We start from the raw sequence: 22,750 nt of genomic DNA, 5'->3' as shown, positions 1-22,750 counted from the left end.
TCAAGGGTGCAATATCCCTGAGATACGTGGAGTGGCACGTCTAAGTCCACCGAGTGTAGTTGGCCGAGGTGGCACCATACTGAGTGTCACTAGTGACACTATTGGCGGTTCGCCAGGGCATTTCGGGTCAAACCCTTCTAATGCACGTGAAGCGACACGTAAACGGTCGCCTGGACAAGGAAGTTGAGTTACCTAACCCCTTGTCGGATATTTAATGAGGCACCGTGTCTGGTATAGAACCCATACAGGCTGATAATTTTGGGGACGTGAATGTACGGGCCTCTAAGAGGCATATTGTCTCCACTTTAAGACAGGGGAGACGCGAAGCATTTATACTCTCACAAAGTGATACGAGTGAGCATTTACATACGCTTGTAAATCGTGTTGCCGGAGGAGCTAGCCTTGCGGCAATCCCTTCATTGTATGCTGTTTATGAACTAAACGAAAAGTCTTTTGAAGAGTTCGGCCGAGCTTAAAGGCTGGCGACTTATCTGAGATGGTGGTCATTCGACTAACGAATGAGTTAAACTCATCTTCACTTCTAGATGAAGCTGCCCTGGATGACACAAATGCTGCACTTAGTGCGCGGAGTGGGTACTCGATCCTTAAAGATCCTACGGATCCAATTATTCCTTGATTAAGGAATTCCAAGATATGGTATGTACCAATCCACCATCTATTTTACCCCGGGTAGAGGTGTCCGTCATGAAATTGACTTGGTTTCAGGAACCAAATACTGTCATACGACAATAGCCTTTGTCAAAGGAACAGTGTGGCGTCATTGTCGATTTCTTCCGTGGTAAGCACGAGGCTAAAATGGTACGAGAGAGAAAATCTTCCCATTCGACACCGACATTTTGTGTCAAAAAGCCAAATGGTAAATGGCGCATTGTACATGCTAATAATAAGCTTAATGCTGCCACTATACCGGCACAAATCCCACTCCTTGAAAAGATGTCCTACAGAGCAATATGGTGATATGTACAATGTACAGTGCACTTGACTTAGACGATGGTTATTACCAACTGCTCATGCGGGCTAGCGATATCTCGCTTACAGCGGTTAGCACTCCAAGCAGTATGCTATGGGAGTGGTTAATTATTCTACAAGGGCTTTCAAACGCTCCAGCAACATTTAATCGTCTGGTGACGCAAGTGTTCCGCCCTCATTGAGGTTCTGCACAGACTTGTTTTAATGAATTTTTAGTCGATAGTCGTGCGGAGCAGGGTCGGTCGGATGTTCAAAATCATATAGGCCATTTGCGAGCAGTATGCGCACAAATAAATTGCATGCCAATGCATCTAACTGCATTTTTTGGTGCAGAATTTTTTTTCTTAGGGTGCTCATGGGCAGCGAGGCCTCAGAGCAATCCCGCTAAGGTAAAAGTCATAGTAGATTGGTCGGTTCCTAGAAACCAAAAGGATTTGCATAAGTGGTTGGGTCTCGCCAATTAATAAGACGAATATATAGTGAAAATTACGCTGTTAGGGCTAGGCCATAATTTAATTTCCTTGAAAGGTTACGGATTGGTGCTGGACTAGCACAGAGCATACTACTTTTTAGGCGGTTAAGGATAGTCTTCTCTATGCCCCGATTCTGGCACTGCCAAATTATAATTGGCCTTTCGGTATCGTCTGTGACGCATCGGATTTTGCCATTGGCAGTGCTCTGTTACAAACAGATGACGACGGGCGTGAACATGTAATTGCATTCGAGTCTAGAAAATTTAAAGATGCGAAAAAGAATTACGTTATTCTTGGCAAAGAGTTACTTGCAATGAAGTATGCTCTTGTCGAACTCAGAGTTCATCTGGCAGCAGGCTCTAAGCCGTTTTTGATACATATAGATCACGCGTCATCGCGCACTGCGACTAAGTCGCCCGATCTCTCACGGAGAATGGTTCGATGGCTATCCTTCTTCGCCGAATACGACTTTGAGGTAAAGTATAAGCCTGGCAAGCAGAATACTTTGGCTGATGCGTTATCTCCCGGGCCGGATTATGAGCTCTCTCGTTTAACGACTATAATGTCGCCTATTACTAAATTAATCCGTTCAGCTTAATTTAGTAATAGACGACATTACAGTCGTTAAAGACCTAGACTCTGTTGAACCTGTGGGGGGTGAGGATAAACAGGACTTAACCTCAATTAGCTCGGTGCGTAATGGCACGAGGCGTGAGTACAAGCCTGACTTGTTATTCGCTCAAGCGACTGTGAAGGGTTTGATAAGCCATGGTCGATTTTAATTGACTCAGGAGCGTCTTGCAATTATGCTCGACGTCTTTCCCTTGAAGGAAATCAACAATACGTTGCGTTGAGGCGCTTAAAGCGCATAAAAGTGATACAATCACTGCTCGCTGAGCGACTGGGACTCGTGTCACTATTCCCAAATATCCATTGAACTTAGGCATAAAGTCATTTGACTTTGACAGTATGGAACAATGTCTCGTCCTTGATTGGGATTCCAGATATTATCTCATCCTCGGAATGGACTGACTCGAACGCCATGAGCCATGGATCGATTAGAGGGTCTAAGACCTTAGGCGCCACGCGCAATTGTTCCCAGAAGAAGTGTTGACCCGCCTACCAGCAGATAGGGGCATCGGTCACGAGATAGACCTCGAACCTGGCACCAAGTATTGTGTGACCAGGGAATGGCCGTTGCCGAGAGAGCAAGTCGATTATATCGATGAGTTCATCGACAAGCGAGCCAAGGCGGGACATGTGCGTGAGAGCAAATCGCCTCACTGCAGCCCGACCTTTTGTGTGCGTAAAGCCACAGGTGGATGACGCGTGGTTCATCCTTACAATAAGCTGAACACGGCGACCATACCGGCGCAAACGCCAATCCCACGGAAAGATGTTTTGTTGAACTTCATGGGAATGTCAACTATCGTTTCCGCGTTGGATTTGAAGGATGGCTACTTTCAGGTACTCATGAGAGAGTCCGATGTAGCCAAAACAGCTGTAAGCACCCCAAGCGGTATGCTTTGGGAGAGGCTTGTGATGCCCCAAGAATTGAAAAACGCACCGGCGACATTCAACCTGGTGGTGGCTCACGTGATGCATCAGCACCGTGCCTACGCGCCCCATTACTTTGACGATATATTCGTGCATAGTAGGGCCGATGCCAGGCTGAGCGCAATAGAGTCGCACAAGCGTCATTTAAACGCTGTGTTGCAGACTTTGAAGGACGCCCAATTGTACGTCAACTTGCAAAAGTGCGTCATAGGGGTCCCTGAGATGCATGTGCTAGGTTGCATCGTAGATACATATGGTGTACGAGCAGACCCAGGCAAGGTAAAATCATTAAAGAAATGACCAATCCCACGGCATGTGAAGGATTTGCGCCAATTCTAGGGCTCGCTAATTACTTGCATAAAATATAGCAAGAATTATGCGGAGCAAACTAAACCGTTATCTGAGCTCCTTAAGAAGGACGCAGAATGTGTTTGGATAAAATAACAAGATGATGCATTCACATCAGTGAAGCAGTCTCTTGTAGAGGCACCGGTCTTGGCATTGCCAGACGCAGATAAGCCCTTTAGCGTCGTCGTCTGCGATGCAAGTAATTTTTGCGATCGGCAGCGCGCTCATGCAGAAGGGTGACGACGGCGTTGACCGTGTCATCTCTTATCAGTCCCGGCTATTAAAAGCCGCGGAACTTAATTACCATGTGCACGACAAAGAGCTACTTTCAATAAAGTATGCTCTTGGCAAGCTTCAAGTGCACCTAGCACCGAATCATTTGTGGTTTATATGGATCACGTATCACTGCGGACCGCAATAAACTCACCGCACCTCTCGCCTACAATGGCAAGATGGCTTACATTCTTTTCTGAATTTAATTTCAAAGTTGAATACAAGCCGGGTAAGTCGAATGTCTTGGCTGACGCTTTATCGCGCAGACCAGACTTCGAGGTTAGACACCAGGAAAGTGTGTCTAGTGCGAAAGCACAATTTCAGCCGTCGACGTTGGCAGCCATGAAGGCATACCACGTGACGAGCTCATTGGCCTCTGAGATAAAAGAGAGCTACAGTCAGGACGACCACTGTCGCCTGCTGTTGGATCACTTCGGTGGACGAAAGGTTTCCCTTCCGTCGCACCTGAAAGCTAAGCTCAATCGCTTTAGCTACAGCGATGGCCTGTTATGGCATCAGCTGTCACCTTGTGATCCCTTGAGAATCTATGTGCCTCATGACACAGATCTCAAGTTGATGATCCTTCACGAGCTCCATGATGCACCATCTAGTGGGCATCTGGGCCGTGAAAAGACATTCTTACGAGTGTCAGAGGAATTTTGGTGGCCACACCTATATAGATGGGTGGCCAACTATATTCGCTCTTGCGAACAGTGTCAGCGCATTAAGCCTGCACCGTCCAGCAGTGCGCCACTGAAGCCGCTACCGATTCCAACCAACTGTTGGAAGTCAGTAAGCCTGGACTTCATGTTTGGCATGCCGCCCGATCATAAGGGTCGGACAGGGCTAGTCGTCTTTGTAGACAGACTGAGCAAAATGGTGCATTTAGCACCATGTAAGACATCGATCACAGGCAAGGAGGCAGCTCTCTTGTTCCTGGATCATGTTTACCGACTACACGGGATGCCCGAGTCCATAGTATCGGACCGGGATCCTCGTTTTACGTCTGGTTTTTGGCGACATGTGTTTGAGCTGCTTGGTAGCAAGCTCCACATGTCGACCGCAGATCATCCCCAGACCGATGGCCAAACAGAACGTGCCAATCGGGTCGTGGCGGATGTCTTACGCACTATAGCAACTCCCAAAGAGTGGAGCAAGCAATTGCCCTTTGTGGAGTTCGCTATAAATAACAGTGTCCACGCCAGTACGGGTGAGACACCGTTTTATATTAACGGACTGCGCCATCCTCGGACGCCAGTCTCGTTTGTGCGCAGCCCGAGTCTTAGTGGGGGAGGGCCCCTCACTATGCTCGGTGCGAAAGAGGGACATAGTTTCGTCAATATGACGATGACCCATGAGGGTATCATCTCAAAGACAGAAACTTGCCCTAGTGACCCTGCCAGTTTAGCAGTGGTCAATAAAACTACGCCTTATGACCGACCTCTTGGCGGTNACGTTGGCAGCCATGAAGGCATACCACGTGACGAGCTCATTGGCCTCTGAGATAAAAGAGAGCTACAGTCAGGACGACCACTGTCGCCTGCTGTTGGATCACTTCGGCGGACGAAAGGTTTCCCTTCCGTCGCACCTGAAAGCTAAGCTCAATCGCTTTAGCTACAGCGATGGCCTGTTATGGCATCAGCTGTCACCTTGTGATCCCTTGAGAATCTATTTACTTCATGACATAGATCTCAAGCTGATGATACTTCACGAGCTCCATGATGCGTTATCTAGTGGGTATCTGGGCCGTGAAAACACATTCTTGCGAGTGTCAGCGCATTAAGCCTGCACCGTCAAGCAGTGCGCCACTGAAGCCGCTACCGATTCCAACCAAATGTTGGAAGTCAGTAAGTCTGACTTCATATTTGGCATGCCGCCCGGTCATAAGGGTCGGACGGGCATCAAACTCGCCTATGATACCGCCGAGAGGTCGGTCATAAGGCGTCGTTTTGTTGACCACTACTAACTGGCAGGGTCACTATGGCAAGATTTAGTCGTTGACATGATACCCTCATGAGTCATCGTCATATTGACGAAACTATGTCCCTCTTTCGCACCGAGCATAGTGAGGGGCCCTCCCCCACTAAGACTCGGGCTGCGCACAAACGAGACTGGCGTCCGAGGATGGCGCAGTCCGTTAATATGAAACGGTGTCTCACCCGTACTGGCGTGGACACTGTTATTTATGGCGAACTCTACAAAGAGCAATTGCTTGCTCCACTCTTTCGTAGTTGCTATAGTGCGTAAGACATCCGCCACGACCCGATTGGCACATTTGGTTTGGCCATCGATCTGGAAATGATCTGCGGTCGACATGTGAAGCTTGCTACCTAGCAGCTCGAACACATGTCGCCAAAACCAGACGTAAATCGTGGATCCCGGTCCGATACTATGGACTCGGGCATCCAGTGTAGTCGGTAACATGATTCAGGAACAAGAGAGCTGCCTCCTTACCTGTGATCGATGTTTTACATGGTGCTAAATGCACTATTTTGCTCAGTCTGTCTACAAAGACGACGAGCCTGCTACCCTGCCTAAGAATGCAATTTCTGTACTACCTGGTGGCACTACGAAGTTGTTGCCGCGTTTCATTGGGCCCTTTACGGTGGTAGAAGAGGTTGGAGACCTAAATTATAGGCTCACACTTCCCCCGTATATGAAGACGCACCCCGTATTTTACGTGGGTCGTCTCAAACGGTATGTAGACCCAAATGAGGTCACATACCCCCATTCGTTTAAGGAGACCGAGGTGAGGGAGACGGAGAAGACGAAAAGGTAACAGCCGTTCGACTCCTCCCACCACGAACAGGACTCGGAGAGCGAGGGACATCACGCGAGTGACGCGGATTCCTCAGTATCCGCTTAAAAGGTTCAAGCGAGTCTTCAGGCGTTCATTACCTTGACGAGCCTTCACTCGGATATCACAAAGATCCGAGGTCAGTCGCGAGACTTGACCCTCGAGATCCGCAATACGTCTTTCAGCAGCGATTAACGCCTGTGACTGAACGGACGAAGGTAAGGCAGCCGCGAGAAGGTGGGCGAGATTGCCAATCCTATCGGACGCCGCCTGCACTGATGGATGCGGTAGAAATCAACGCTTTCTTGTTGGAAGGTTGCTTGTCAACTGCTCCGTGAGGCAAAGGTATCAGATCCTCGTCCAACGGAGAGGTAACCCGAAGAGTTTCGACTCTTGGGAGCAGATCGATACCCTACGTATTTATTTGCCTGACTTGGTAGCTGCCTATGAAAAAGAGCACCAGCTGAGGCCTCTTCGCTAGTCTTAAATGGACTAGCTGAAGCAGCGTTGTGAGAAGAAACAGGGGGTACAGTACCGCCCACGATTCTTCCATACGCAAGCGGGCGAAATTAATTCGCTGCGACCGCTGTTTCATTGCATCATAATGCGGTTGAAAGCGGCGCGTCGATTCCGCCTCGTATTGGTCGGGCGTTTCATTTGAACGCAACCGGGATCGAGAAAATAAACCCAAGCACTTTTCCCTGAGCCTTTCATGATTTAAAGACGTCATAATATTTATGAGCACAACCGGGATCAAGAAAATAAACCCAAGCACTTTTCCTGAGCCTTTCATGATTTAAAGACGTCATAATATTTATGAGCGTCTAGAAGAGCGCGCTCTAGGAGCGGCGCTCTTGGCCCGTTTAAACAAGGCCATTTAGATGGAGAGGGTATCGGTGATATGCCACCCGTCCTATAGCCACGCTCAAAACGACTGGCTTGTGACACCGACTGAGCACGTTCACGTGTCGTCGGCGGAGCTTTAGGCTCGGAATCCTCTATGTCAGAACCATTATGGATAATGGTCTGAGCGATAGGTGTTGTGGTTTTACCCAGTGAAGAAGCGGTTGCGCCTTTATGGGCAGCGCTCTCATTAACCGTCGCTGCGCAATCCAGCGCAGACGACAAGACAGCATTCGTAAATGTTGCTGTCTCCATGTTGTGAGCCATGATAGAAGTTTGTATGGGCAATAATGCGCCATCATCCTTCCTCATGAGCTCGTTATCCGCATCATTACTATGAGGTGACGGCAACGGTATCGACTCATTGTAGTCGACAATGACCGACGGATCAACATCCTTACTGTTAAAGTGAGATGGATCCTTAAGCCCTGTAAACGCGACAGCAGCAGTAGCTGTCGGCATTTCGACTAAGGCATTAGACGCTGCCGGCGTTTTAACGCGGCGCGTGCGCTTAGTGCGAGGTTGAGTGGGCGTCTTCACAGACGACCCACCAACATGGCCCCTTTTCGGTGACATCTTTGGCGCCATGTGTGTGAACACAGGTTGCTAGAGTTATTGAGTGAACTAGTGGCGCGTAAAGATGCTCGCAGTTCCTCGCTCCTCTTTGACGAATTTAAATAGTAAATTCGTTCTTTAAGGGGTTGGTGTAACGGGCTAAAGTTACTCTAATGTAACATAGTCCCCGTTAAGTAAACTTGGTGTACTTAAGGGGATGGTCAATCAATTAGATAAAGTAATTAGGTCCAGCACTCGGGTGTGGCTCACATTTGTGACCAACCCTTGTGTATGTGATGCACATAGGTGCATTCGCATTAGGAGGGATGACGCCTAGCATTATCCGTGATGACGGCTAGCGTCATCCGTTACGCGGAGTATCTAGAAAGATACGCGAGCAATACATGTCAAGTATTATCTATGGATATGACATTTGATTAGTAAAAATAGGTATTAATATTTAATGCGATTAAATATGAATCAGTCTAAAAACTACTTTTTGCTTAGCAAGTGCACAGGAGGAGCCGGATTACCGCTCCCGTAACGACACTTTACTAGTTCTTAGTGCAGTGGGTGAAGTCGCTAAGGCGCCCACCACAACTACCTCACTGCACGCAAGAGAAGATGGTTTAACCGCTTTCTCGCTGTGCTAGGGTGTGTGTCTAAGTAGAGCGTGGCCGCATTACGACGTGCCCGCCTACACTAGCCGTCATCCCTCCCAATGTGGATGCACCTATGTGCATCACATACACAAGGGTGGTTCACAATGTGAAGTGGTGGGTCTAATTACTTTATTTAAAAATTGGCCATTTCCATAAGTACACAAGGTGCACTTAACGGGGACTGTGTAGCATTAGGGCAACTTTTGCCTGTTACAAAAGGTGTGTGCGTTGTAGTGCGAGGTCGCTCTAGAAGTGCCGCTTACAGGCTATCTGCTACTTCGGCAGTTGATTAATTTAGAAACGCTTGTAGCTCAAAATGAATCCTTTTCGAAGGAGTAACCTATTCAATTGCGTGTGCTTAAAACAAATATAGACAAGTAGGCTTTCTGTGGTTTATTATTGTCATTATCTCGCGAATGTGCACTCCTATTTTTCTCTATATTTTCAGATTTAGATGTGGCCAATTTCTCTGAAACAGAGACTAAAGCCCCATTGTCTTAAAGTTTTGTCCTTCAGAATCATCATAGTCATTAGTAATAAAGGAAGTTGAGTAACCGACCAGCGTCAAGATGCAGGAAAGCTGTGCGATCGCGCGCATCTGGCTCGTGCCGTACGTCTTTTCTGTCAACATACCACCCAAAGCATGTCGTGAGCGAAACCGCCGTTACAATTGAAAAAAACGACAAGTACCATTGTCATAGAGTGAAGTAGACGTCAAGTTTAGACGCATAGTCACCTCGCAGTAGGTATCGCCAAGTCCCTTGTCAATGCAGTCGTCTACAGAAAGTCGCGGGGCTGGAGTTGCCAACGAGGTTCCAATTGGCATGTAAATGAGAAACGCTACGAAGAACAGCGAAAAGAAAATGAATTGGATCAATAACGTCTTTTTTCTTCGCTGCAGCTTCGATCCTTCGGTCGAGATGGCGTTTTCAAGGTCTGCCTGCAAGGCAATTAGCAAAGTGTACAACTTGTAGCTCACCAGTGTCTGCACGGTAGATAACAATTGTAGCGAAGAAATCGATGTAAAACATCAAAACTAACGTACGTTTAAAAAAACGGCGATTGTTTCAATGTAGAAGAACCATTCAGCACCTAATACATGGATCTCAGCGTATTTTGATGTATCAAAAAATGCCTGTTTACAGGCTTCGTCAGTAGCTGAGCCTTAGCTTACAAAATCGTCACTTTGAGTGATATACCAGAATCGGGAGCCCCAAATTGGCTGTGGACCCAGCGACAAAAGTAATAGCGGCCAGCACACGGAATCCTTTCGCATTTGCTGGCAAAGCCGACATGTGGTAAAACCAATTAAATGTCCACGTGATCACAAGCAGAAAAGCGACAATTGTAAGGCCAGCGGCAAATACGTAGTAAGCGGGATAGTCTGCACAACAATTAATAGTATAGTACATACTCGGACGCATAATTTGCATCATCGTGCCTCACCTCGCCCCATGTCCGATAGGAATGGCCACGTGAGTCCGCTGACCCAAATGCCGTCAACCTTGACGATGATGAGACAGCTCACGAGCGTTATGAGGATAGTGAGCGAGGCACCAAGTGGACATGCCGTTCGAAGAAAGACGATCAGCTCTGCGTTAACCATGATGCGGTTCAAGCTGGACCAGACTGGCTTTTAGACAGTTAGGAACTGAAGACTTACCCAGATGAAAAGTAGTTGGTCCCCTAATTATTCCGAATACTGTCCGATATGTCAGTTCATATGCTGCCTGGCTCTGCGCCGTTAAGCTTTTATGTTCCCTTCACGCTCCATCGTAATGCATTTAATCTGGACTACTGCATGCTTGGTGATCCCGATGAAATTACTGCCACATGGGTTTTTGAACGCATGTAATTTACGCAACAAACTCTATGGCATCATAATGAGGAATTTGGGCGGTCCTAACTACTCAGATCTAGGCCGCACTGCGTTAATTGCATTCGTTCCACTCTTCCAGGGTAGAGAAGGAAGCAATCCTCCAAACCATAATAATAATTCGTTCGGTTATTGGACTACTCATCGGATACAAAACGATTACAAATGCAAACACACTCGTTCCTTTAAGAAAGCTTACTGCGCCGACTAATGTCGCTTTCTGGTGCATCTCCTTAAATCTTCTCATCTTAGTCGTCGGCGGCGGAGTCAAAAGCCGCCACTTGTATCTCATAATGTGCAGCGAATAGGTAGACGCATGCACCGGACAAGCACTAGGACTAAATCAGCTTTACCTGCGTGAATTTTATATATTCAGCGACTTCGAGTGCTGACACGGCGTTGCGATCAAGAATCGTGACCAGTTGCTACTTAAGCGATGAATGAGGGTTTAATTGTAGTGACAGCTGACAAACATTGTCGAGGCCAGCAAAAGGCAGCATTCAAGTACTTGCGCAGCTGATATATCCTGCGCAGTGATGCTAGAAAGTATTTGCGTGTCATTGCGGCTTCCGCCACTCTGCTATTGATGAAACACAGACAAATTTATATTGTGTTGGATCGAGTTTCCAGCGCTGACTAAAGCTAGAACCATCTCATTAAGGACGATAGGCTCATATTATAAGATGCATCACAAGCTAATCGCCCTTTGAAGCGGTAGACAGAGCTAGCATTTCAGCGGCTGTTTTAAGTTTATTAGTAATTCTACGGGTATTATCGCTACGGGGTGTCGTTTTTAAGTTTCAAAAGCGAATGCTTTGCTAACGAGAAATGAACGAGAAGTGAATGTGCTCATTGTTTGAAAGCATCTCTTCAGCTGGAGATGCTTAATGATATTAGCACTTTGCCATTTATCGCAAGGCGCTGGTTCATAATATAATCTTCACAATTTGCGCCGCTTATATTATATCTCGAGTGCAGTGGCTACAGTGTCTTAACTTCAGCAGAGATGTGAGTTTCGAGCGAGCGGAAATTGCTGTTAAAGGCATAGCAAAAAGAGAAAAGAGAAACAAGGGATAAAAACGATAGTTGGAACAAACGATGGCGTTTGCTATTGCTGCACAGTGTGAGACTAGCGAGGTGACTCAATTAACAGAGATACGTTGCAAGTGAACGCATGAAGAAGACATGTACCAGATGTTAGTTTGCAGAAAATGACAATAAAGCATATGACAATTAATACACAATTCCCGAACCCGTAGGGGCAAGCAGTACCAAACGCTTCTCGGCTCTTGTATACCCGACGACCGCCGCAACTATTAATGCGCTACATAAACATTTGACACGGCTTATTTAATCCGCGATAATGTTGTGATTTGATCAACAAGCTTTGTTTCAGTCTTGTAAATTTCGATAAATTGGCTGGGACGTCTGCGACGCTCGAGTTACGAGGGTTTTTACCGTCACGAACGGATTTAGATTGTGTGGGATTCTGTCATCTTGCGAGAATTTGGCCTGGAATGTTCTAAACGCTCTCGCAGCATTGTAGACGAAGAGGAATTATATTCCCAGCGATAATTTATTTTGTTTTGCTACGAATAAGGTAAATCACGATTTGCTAGGTTGTTGCAGCAGCAGAACTTAAGTAAATTGCATGCGGATGAGCATACAGCTAATTAGGATAAAAAGCACGGCAACACCATAGACAAACATTTTTGCGATGATACGACAAGCGATAATATCTGCAGGTTGCAGCTCGCCGTGCTCAATATGGCGTTGCGCTAGGATCGCTGCCATCTCGCGAATTCGATGCTCATCCATTTCGCGTTGCCCCGCTACAGCTTCAGCATGACCGTGGCGACGACGGAGCGCCTCTCGCAATTGGTTTTCATGCCAAACAGGATGGTCAATGGGGGAAGAAGATGAAATTTCATCACTGCCGTTACTGACTGCATCCCTTTTCTCTTCTTTCTCGTCATTACCAAATGCGCATCCAATGCTCGTTAAAGAGTTTTGTTCGGCTTCATTTGCTGGCTCAGGTACCACCAGACTGGCAGCACATGCAGCTTCTTCACGCCGACGTAGCGTTTCAACACGTAATTTTTCCATTTCATCTGCAGCAAGGACGTCAAGAACATGCTGAATTTCGCTGAGCATCGAAGGGTCGACACCCATCTTAAGTAGCACTTCCTTCTCAATACGCGCTGAGCGATAGCCACTATTTCGTTCAGCAGGAGACGAAATCGAAACTTGACGCGCCCGCGTCTCAGATCGACTGGGAGATAAAGAAGGCAAGTTGTCATTCTTCGACAATGAATTCATGGAGACACGTTTAATAGGTGTCGCAGGTGCCGACGATAACTCGGACTCTGTGTCAAAGCTCCATCCCATTGAAGAAGAAGGCGAGTCCAAACGCTCTGTTTCCGTCTCCTGGCTAGCTTTAAACTCATGCTGCGATACTCTCGCATTGCCATCTTTGCTCATTTTCACGTCTTTTCTTCCTTGCGGCGTGTAATGATGTCGTCTCTCCTCGCTCTCAAGCGTGTGAAGTAGATTTGTGGCAAGTTCTGCCATAAATATGGAAGCTTCAGGTGACGCGGCCATTTCACAAGCACTGGAAAAGCAATCGCCCAGAGAAGAGATAATACGTCGGCCGTCGTCGATGGCGAAAAAATCGACCACAGACTGAAGCGTCATAAATAGCTGCTGGGTAGTCGCCTTCGTCTCTGGTGTGTTTAATGCCTGTGCCATTTTGGCTGCCGTGGCAACACTATTAAGTGCCACTTCACGGCCGCTACGAGAGCTTGCAGCTCGAAAAAAATCAACTTGCAGCTGCTTGGCGTTCGACCTGAGCTGCATACCGCGATCAGCGCCGAACACACTCAAAGCATCTGACAGCACAGTAGACAGCAGCCGCGCCAGGTCGCGTGCAGGCTGGGGTGCAAGCGTCTTGAGCCGATCCCACAGCAAAAAGCTCAGCACGGCAGGGTTCGCCACAGAACCGGCCAGTCGCGTAGCCACGGGATTCACCACTGCCTCGTCCATCTTCTTTGTCGCCCACCTGCCCGCATGTAATGAAATAAAGTCAAAATTTGAATTGGAAGAAGAGCTCGGATAGCAACGCACAGTACAGCATCAACAATCATTAGCCCGTCGCCTTCTCAATCTACGAGACGATCCGTTTCTTGCAAAGGCAATTCGCTTTATGGACCAATTTTATGGACCGTTTTGTGGACCGATTTTTCAGAATTTCTTACCAGAGCGACAAAAAACGGTTATCGCCTGTTTATCACTCAGCCATCATCCAGAACGATGGCGGCACTTGGAGTAAACGGAGCGTCTAGTGGTACATTAAATGCGCGCTTTATTAGGTGTGATGGCTGTCGCGTTAATGTGCCCAAAGAAGACATGATTGCGCTAAGAAAGTGTACGGTGTGCGGGCGGTCGTACGAGCCAGCGGTCGGAGCGAACGAAATTGCGACTGTGGCGTTCGACGGCGCAGGGGCAGCGGTTGTCGATAAAAGTGTGAAACGAAAACGCTGGGCGATGCTCACGTCTAAAAGGGGACGGAGGTACTACCACAATACGGAAACGGGCGAAGACCGATGGGACAAGCCTGCGGACGTGGAAGCCGACGCGATTGAAGATACCTTTGGTAAGGCAAGCTATTTGGTAAATATTAAGGTGAATGCTGACTGATGAATTGGTGCAGTGCCGTTTAAGAACGACGCGGTAAAAAAAGCGGTGCTGCGTGAGCAAATGAAGATAGAAGCAACAAAGTTGGGTGTTCCTTTGGAAGTTGTGGCGGCCTTGCAGCAGCATCAGAACGAGACCGATGACCCATTAGCACAAATGGTCGGCCTTGGTAGTAAATCCAAGCGTAATAGCTCGCTAGCTGATGACGCTAGCGGCTCTAAAGATGAATATATGCCATTGCAGGAAGATTGTTTCGAGCAAGAGGCGGCGACACAACAAATAACGCAAGAAGCGGCGACACAACAAATAACGCAAGAAGCGGCCAATGATGGCGGAAAATGCGTCCTGATGTGATTGTTGTCGATGTGTAGTTTGGACATATCGTTTTGTAGTATTAATACCGAATCCAGCAGTTTTATTTTACCCAATCACGGCTCCACTAAGCCAATCGTTCGATTGCGATATAAGGTGGCGTCTTGAGCACGCTGGGCGCCGTGCCTCTTCGTGCGGTACCTTGATCCAGTACGCAACTGCATCACTCAATCTGCATCGCTTCTTGTCGACACTAGGTGCTTACTTCACCACATCTTTTTGGGTCTTTTCCCGGAAATATAATATCCTGATGAGCGGCAATAGCTCGTTGCAGCCGCCGGTGATTATCACATCGCTTCCACGACCGCCAGCCACAACAGGGGCCTACAGAGTAATACCGACATCTTCTCTTTCTTCTTCTCCTTCCTCAGTCCACGCTTCCTTTTCGCCGTATGCCAAGAGCCCCGTACCCCGCACCCGACGCGTTGCCATGGAAGGCAAGAGCCTTTTTACATGTCACCAGTGTGGTGCACTGCTTAAGTTTCAATACAGTCCCATTTCTATCGAGGAAAAGATTATGAAGCTACGAACTATTCCGTATGAGCATCTGACGGAGCTATGCGAGCAGCGTGTCAGCAATGAAGATGGCGAGGAGAACCTAATGCCTCGGCTTACAGAAGGTACCGACAATGGAGAAGCGACGGATGCAGACGAAGAAGAAGATGTAGCACAGACAGCAAGAAACTCCTTCAATCAGCAGCAGCAAAAAATCTCAGCTGTCATTCCGGAGTTGGTGTGGGAGCGACAGCAGTTGGATAGCAGCAGCGGCATCGGGGTTTGGGTCTCTGCTGAACTCGATCTTATGGATGGAATCGCAACTTTTTCAAGCTGCAATCGAGGTGATATTGGACAGAATATAGCAGATGTGGTACCTGCGCGGCTTTTGAACAAGCCGCACCTGTGGCTTTCCGACTGGGAGGTAGATCACTCACTCTTAGATTGTGACGAAGGAGGATGGGTGTACGCGGCGTCGAACGCTCATTTTGGCAGTTTAGAAGGCCTAGTAAGGACCGATGACAACGAAACTAATTTAAAAACTCCAGAGCAAATAGAAGGCGAGCGACTTGTGCGGCGGCGGCGGCTGATTCGCAAGCGCCGCATCGACGGTAGTGATCTCAGTTGGTTTCAGGAGCTGCTTGATTGCAGGTACGTTGCATAATTAATTTTCACATAGTTTTACGCTTATGATATGTTATGTTGGGTAGCACACTATTACTTAAGAAGAGGCTACCGACTTGTCATGATTGCGAGGCATCGTTATTGTCCCAATTCACTCAGTGCGTTTCAAGTGTATTCTTTGCTTTTTCGGTGACTAAAGCGAGTTATCCTGTATAGGGTGTTAAATGAGTTGCAAACTGATTGTAATGAATACGATCGCTTTATCGCTGAACTCACAGATGCAGAGCGATCTTATAAGCGAAATTACATCGATATTAGCCACGATGTGGGTGATGAATGGCAAGATGATCCCGAGCTCCGAGCTCTTGTAGAGGAAGAGCGAAAACTCAAGTTGCAATTGGAGGCTATAGAAGACGAAACTGTGCAAGTGACCGTGAAGAGGCGCGAATTGTGGTCTACTGGAATGGATTTAGAGCAATTAATTCATGGCACATTCGCTGAAGGAGCATTTCTGCAACACTTACTGGGTCTAAGTCGTGACGAGCGACAATCCGTTAGTGTTTTTGCGGTGCATGCATCGGATATGTTGCGGCGCCTACAGCGCTATAATGTGTGCAACGATGTTTTCCACATTTGGCACGATGGTCTATTCGGCACGATTAACGGATTGCGACTTGGTCGCTTACCTTCGAAACCAGTCGAATGGGTAGAAATTAATGCCGCATTGGGGCAGGCAGTTCTATTACTCGCAACCATTGCGGACCGCGCTAACTTTGAGTTCTCGCGCAACCGACTGGTGCCGCGTGGAAGCTTTTCTCGCGTGGTGAACATGTACGGCAAAGAGTATAGTTTGTACAGCGATGGTGGCATGTTCCGCCGCCGCGGATTTAATCAAGCTATGATTCTTTTTCTTGAGTGTGTGGAGGACGCTGGTCGTCGTGCAATGAAAGAAGAGCCGTCGCTTAAGTTTCCGTACAAGGTTGAGCGCGGTAAAATTGGTGGGTTGCCAATTTCTCTTGGTAACGACGAGCAGTGGACACGAGCACTCAAGTACATGCTCACGCACCTTAAGTGGCTTTTGGCTTGGATTTCAAAGCGCTACTGAGACGTAGAAGGAAAAATAGATAACAAAGGTGGCAGGGTACATCTCGCCAGATAATTTGTACTCGCGCCATGACAGCGCGTTAGTAAGTTAACAATGTCATTTATATGCATGATATTCGGCGACAGATAACTTCTTTATTAAATCGAGACAGAGCACTGGTGTAAATTTCTGTTAGCACGTGCGAAATTGCGAATCCTTCTGTTGACCTTCATCGTTCCATTCTTATGCCGCAGCTACAAACTTGGTTGTGGCTATGACAGACTGAGCCTGCACTAACGCAACGCCGTCAGCTTCGGTAATGCATAGTCCACATGCATCGAAAACTTCACACGTTAACTAATAAGTGCAAAAAGACAAAACTCCAAAAGATCCCGAGTCATAGCCTCCATGCTTATGCAGATTGTGATAGCCTGTATAAATCCCGTTTTATCATTTCGCTGAAGAAGCGGGAGAAGTGCCGGAAGCGTAACTAATGACAAGTTGGGCGTGAGAGCTTCTGTCTGCCACAGAAAGCAATCGTGTCCAATTTTTTGCACGCTAACTTAATAAACTTTGCCAATTATGTATCTTGGTAAGCAAAACTATGGGCAGGTGGTGGGTTGCGCTGCCTGAATGCTTTTTGTCCACTGGCTAGAACGACCCTTTCCTTATTATTTGCAAGCATGACGCGCCAGGCCCAAACAGAAAAAATGATGAACGCAAATAAAATTCTCGTGTTTCCAACCATTTGCACGTCTCTATTTCGGCTACACACTCCACGCAGCTCGTAACGATCTGATATTGTCCACCTAGACCAGCGTTTAATCGACCAAGAGAATTGAATTCGTACAGAATCTAACCTAATTATTCACCCCAACATACCAATATTAGGGTGAATAAACCAAATTAATTTAATTGATTAATTCTACTAGCATAGATGTAGTGCATTAGATGAGATGTAACGGGGCACTACGACTTGTACTGCTTCAGTATAAGTCCACTTCGCACTGCTTCAGTTGCGAGTGGTGCCTTACGTTATTTCACGTACACTAGTACGTGCAGAGGAAGATTAAGGCAACTAGCTTAAAGAGGGTTAAATGAAAACTGTATTAATATAATTAAGTTTCTCTTCTTTCTGTCTGTTAACGCAAACTCAATTGTACACTAATACTAAACATGTAATTGAATTCTTATCTCTATCTTATCTGTAACTCTCTCTTTGATTACTCCTACAGCTGATTAGTCTGCGGGATAAATAGATATAAAAAATGGCCTATACCTATTTATGGATAAGATTTCTGAAAATTACTATTTAAAGTAATATTCTCCAAATATTATCTACCTCTTAGATAAAATATTAATTAAAAACCTTTAAGAGTTAATTTCTTGTAACGATACACCCCGTTACATCACCCCCCTTGAACGACAATCACTCGGACTGTCATTGGCTGGAGTGGTCACTATGTGACCAATTAATTTAAAAACAATGTTGATTGGTCAGAACCATCATTTTAAATTTCATCGCATGGTTAACGAGTCCATGCGGTAAGCGAATAGTGCGGAACCTTCGGATGCGGTACATACAGCCGCAGGCGACGCATTATTGTCTCTTGCGGCAGACGGAACGTCTGCCGTAGTCTCATCTTCTCCCGCAACATTAAATGCTGCGGGTGCACGTGGTGAGTCACCACGTGAATGCAACCCCTCTTTGGAGGTCGACTATGAATGCGAGTCGGACGAGATGGCCGACTCGGGGAGAGTGGAATAGTCGCCTGAACGACGTCAGGCGACAGACTATGAGCCTTCGAATGAGGGGGATCAATCGGGTAGTCGTGCTAAAAGCATTCGCTGTAGCATGTTTGGTTCCGACGATGAGGATGATCCCCCATCGCCAGCACCGTTTCCCTTGCCGTCGCCCGCACACATCCCTGCGCGTGGTGATGCTGATGGCGAAAGCCATCATTATAAAAGTTCATGTGGTACCCCTGCTTCAGTAAGTACCACTCAGGGGAGTGCAGACAATTAAATGTCTCGTCTTGCCTCTGAGAAGAAGCCATGGCTTTCACCCGAACGGCTACTCAGTGGCTTGTCAGGAGAGACTACTCCTCACAATAAATATCCCTTATTTATTGCGACAAAGCTACATTGCCTGGATCCCCAGCGCGAAAATTCTTCGCGCTGAGGAAGTTTTTTATTTCGATGGTTTTTTAAGCATCGACGGTATAGTGGCAACAAATAGCGGGATAAAGTCTCGCTTATGCAAGCCTGAAGCGCGTTCATTCGCAATGTCAAAGACATTGGACGCGAACCCTGGCTTCAAAGACCTAACGCGATTCGCATTAGTTTGAAAAACGAACTTCAACCGGTGCAAGATTCAAACTGCATTGGTTGTCTCATGAGGCAGGACTTCCATGCCTCACGTGGGTGATCCCTGTCCGTGTTGTGTTGACAACACGAAACGAGTGAAAGGGGATGTTTATTCCCTTTCTTCGCCCTAGGGAAGGGCTCACATCTCTATCGAGATGCGCGATGCGATTGACGTTTTGCAATCGATTTATAAGCTTCAGGGACGCGTGTTTTTCGATGAACCTTCTGATCCATCGGATGGTCTCGTCACACTGACGCATTAGGCAACATCAAGCACCTGCGATTAAGATAACTCGTTCGCTGCCCCTTCACATCACGGTGGATTTGAATACGTTCCATAAGGAAACGTTGACCATTGTGTGAATCAACTAATGGTTGTGGCGGAGGAGGAAAAAATAGATCCGACCCATGTGGCGGATCTAGAGCCAAAGATCGACAAACTCAATCACTTCCTCCATGAATTGGAGGAGGGACTTGATCACGAGCGCGGCACGCGGCTCTCGTTGGAGCAGACGGTGCAGATGGTGCAGGCTCACTATATCGAACGGTTGGAAGACCGACCAAACAGCGCGTACTCCATGTTTGAGTACGAACGGAAATATTATGCTCTTCGTGATGAGCTGTCGTCCGCTCATCGCGGTTTCAAGGATCTTCGGACCCGACATGAGAATCTCCAATTTCAACATGAGATCTGGTTCGTGACCACAAGAATCTTTTTAGGGATCTTGAAAAGGGTGATCAGATCCGTCCTCGGAAGAAACCGCGTACTGATGGTACGGGCGAAGCCGACCAACGTATAAGGCAGAATGCATTCGCATCCTACGTGGCAATTATATTGTGTACGCATTGCTCTGCGATGCAGTACACGGAAAGGCCCAATGAACTTGGGTAGTAGTTTACTGCTACCCACATTAGTGACTAAACGCTTTGGTAGGTTTACCGTAGAGAGTAGCACAAGATCATTAATTTTAAATGAATGAACATTTGCTCTTCCATGTTTGTCTGCGATCCGTTTCTGACGGTCCACTGGGTTAGAAATGGAATCCTGTACGAAATGGACTACTGATTCTCGAGCCAGCAGAAATTCCTCTGCTGACTCATTTGTTTTGTCTTTTCCAGTGCGCACAAAACGCACTGAAAAGACAAAACAAATGAGCCATGAGATCTTTCTCATCTTCGATGTCGATGGCTTCGACATCGACATCACTCGCGCGCGTCATTGTTAACTTCGATGCGTGATGAGTATGAGCCAGAAATGGCTTTGCTCGTGCAAGTCCCCCCCCCGCCTTAAACTAAAGGATCCCTCTAATTGGGTGGGTATGCGAGGATGGCGTTAGCCATTCACGAAGAACGGTGTATGCGTTGTAGACGCATTCACCGAATTATTGATGCGAATTCGACCATCGGTAGAAAATTCGCTCCAATTCGAATACGATTGGACGTAACCTCGAAGTATCTCTTCGAGGACGCGATTTACGCGTTCTGCATCCGTTTATGGGTTGTCGGATGTTGACATAGTCAGCCGTGTTCCAAGAGATCGGAACACGGATCTCCAAAACTTCGCCGTGAACCGTGATCTCTATCTGAGACCAGTTCACGGAGTAAACTGTTGAGTCTGAAAACCGTGTCGATAAAGACACGGGCACAACCCGGAGCCGTGGTCGACTCTGGTACTGCAGCAAGATGTACCACCTTGCTGAATCTGTCTACAAAAACAAGGATTCCATTGTTTTTGTGATCGTCTTCGACAAATCCGAAGACGAAGTCTTTAGATACGGACTGCCAACACTCTGCCGGAAGTGGTAGAGGTTAATGAGGTGGACGGGATGAAGGGCGAGGCTTCACCCGTTGACATGCCTCGCAATCACGATATACGTGCGCACGAGCTGATACTGGCGGGGTCTGTAACAAATCTGTTGAGACCGGTGCGAGAATTCGCACCGAGTTATTTCGACGATTTATTCGTCCATAGCCGGGCCATGGACGGTAAGACGGATGTGGAAGTTCATAAAACTCACGTTCGTCAGGCTCTTACACTTATGCGAAAGCATAAGTTGTATGCAAATCTTAAGAAGCGTATATTCGCTGCAAGCGAAATACCACTTCTTGGGTGCATCGTCGGGAAACACGGCGTGCGCCCTGATCCCGAAAAGATCAAGGCAATCACCGATTGACCAGTTCCAGTCGATGTAAAGGGACTTCGAAAGTTCCTTGGTTTAGCGGCGTACTCGCACAAGTACTCTCGCAATTATGCAGAGATGACAGTTCATCTCTCGTGTCTCTTGAAAAAAGATGAGAAATGGTTATGGAACGCTGAGTGTCAGCGTTCGTTTGAACGTATCAAGCAAAGCTTGATGCAATGGCCCATCTTGGAAATTGCAGATCAAGACAGACCATTCCATGTGGTCTGTGACGCCAGCGATTTCGCAATCGGCTGCGCGTTAATGCAATACGATACAGATGGCGCGGAGCGCGTCGTCTGTTACCAATCGCGTCAGCTGAAACCAGCCGAACGCAATTACCCAGTGCATGACAAGGAACTCCTCGCCATGAAATATGCATTGGGTGAATTTAGGGTCTATCTCCTCGGACCTCGGAGATAGACTGTTCATCGTATATACGGACCAAGCATCATTACGCACGGCCGTAAATAGCCCACACTTATCGCAAAGAATGGCGAGGTGGCTATCCTTCTTCGCGGAGTATAATCTCTCCGTTAAATTTAAACCAGGACGACTTAATGTCGTCGCTGACGCGTTATCACGCCGACCCGATTTCGAGTCAGCAGTGCCACTGTTGCAACACTCACTACGAGTGTTCCGTCATCAACCTTAGTTGATGACATAAAGAAAGCCTACACAGAAGATAAGGACCTTCTATGTTTGATGGATCATTTAAAGAATCCATCCGATAGATCTTTAAAAGATTTACCCGCCGTCATCCGATCGATACATAACACGTAACGGCTTACTGTATTACACAGCCGTTACCGGCGACACTCCACGTGTCGTCGTCCCATCTCACAATGATTTGCGCTTGCGCATCATCTATGAGTGTCACGATGCTCTAACAAGTGGGCATCGTGGACGTGAGAAGACTTACCTCACAGTTAGTCGCGACTTTTACTCATCTGTTGAATGTTGCAGGGCGTTACTAAGCCCCTGAGGCATCACTAGCCATTCCCAGAGCAACCGTTGCAGCATTCAGTTTAATGAATGCGTGCACTATCCGCCACCCACCTGTGGCCTTTCGCACACAGAAGGTCGGAGAGCTACATGGGGAGGTTGACTCCCCTATACAACCCGCTTTTAATCAATTGATAATTAATTTATCGATCGCAAGTACTTGTTCACGAGGCAGTGGCCACTGCTTCATGACACAGTACTTCGAGCCCGGTTTGAGCTCGATCTCATGTCGAGTGCCTTTATCCTTAGGCGAATCGCATGGAACTGCTTCAGGGAATACATCTCTGAATTCTATTAAATCCTCGTAAAGAGGATTTTCCTTGAGTGACTCCCAAGATTGAGTAGTGTATCTTTCAATCCGAGTCTTCACATCGAGGACACTTTCGTCCATCGATGAGCTGCTGAGAACCCGTTCGTTCTCTGCAAAAATTACCGCTGACCGAATGTCGGTTACGTAATCGTCCTCTGTGACGAGTACGCAGATCTGCTTGATTTT

The 22,750-nt window shown here is 47.2% G+C and overlaps 4 protein-coding genes across 4 annotated transcripts; 2 read left to right on the top strand and 2 right to left on the bottom strand.

Moving 5' to 3' along the window:
• Window positions 1-8,936: 8,936 nt before the first annotated feature.
• Window positions 8,937-10,407, bottom strand: CCR75_006528 (uncharacterized protein). Its single transcript, XM_067964598.1, has 5 exons — window positions 10,005-10,407; window positions 9,758-9,942; window positions 9,604-9,693; window positions 9,249-9,543; window positions 8,937-9,179 (listed from the first exon to the last, which is right to left on the bottom strand). Exons 1-5 carry the CDS (start codon window positions 10,162-10,164, stop codon window positions 9,040-9,042), a joined length of 870 nt encoding a protein of 289 aa, XP_067819927.1. The 5' UTR covers window positions 10,165-10,407; the 3' UTR covers window positions 8,937-9,039.
• Window positions 10,408-12,072: 1,665 nt separating this feature from the next.
• CCR75_006529 (uncharacterized protein) lies at window positions 12,073-13,476 on the bottom strand (the record flags this gene model as incomplete). The annotated part of the gene is made up of 1 exon (XM_067964599.1): window positions 12,073-13,476. One exon carries the CDS (start codon window positions 13,474-13,476, stop codon window positions 12,073-12,075), a length of 1,404 nt encoding a protein of 467 aa, XP_067819928.1.
• A 267-nt stretch (window positions 13,477-13,743) lies between these two features.
• On the top strand, window positions 13,744-14,481 carry CCR75_006530 (uncharacterized protein; the record flags this gene model as incomplete). The annotated part of the gene is made up of 2 exons (XM_067964600.1): window positions 13,744-14,086; window positions 14,144-14,481. 2 exons carry the CDS (start codon window positions 13,744-13,746, stop codon window positions 14,479-14,481), a joined length of 681 nt encoding a protein of 226 aa, XP_067820019.1.
• Window positions 14,482-14,604: 123 nt separating this feature from the next.
• CCR75_006531 (uncharacterized protein) lies at window positions 14,605-17,545 on the top strand. Its single transcript, XM_067964601.1, has 3 exons — window positions 14,605-15,645; window positions 15,705-15,776; window positions 15,835-17,545. Exons 1-3 carry the CDS (start codon window positions 14,750-14,752, stop codon window positions 16,721-16,723), a joined length of 1,857 nt encoding a protein of 618 aa, XP_067820018.1. The 5' UTR covers window positions 14,605-14,749; the 3' UTR covers window positions 16,724-17,545.
• The last annotated feature ends 5,205 nt before the right edge of the window (window positions 17,546-22,750 follow it).

The sequence above is a fragment of the Bremia lactucae genome, linkage group LG4, assembly GCF_004359215.1.
Source record: "Bremia lactucae strain SF5 linkage group LG4, whole genome shotgun sequence".
NCBI lineage: Eukaryota > Oomycota > Peronosporomycetes > Peronosporales > Peronosporaceae > Bremia > Bremia lactucae.
The sequence above is the reverse complement of the archived record's forward strand: the minus strand, read 5'-3'. Positions and strand labels throughout refer to the sequence as shown.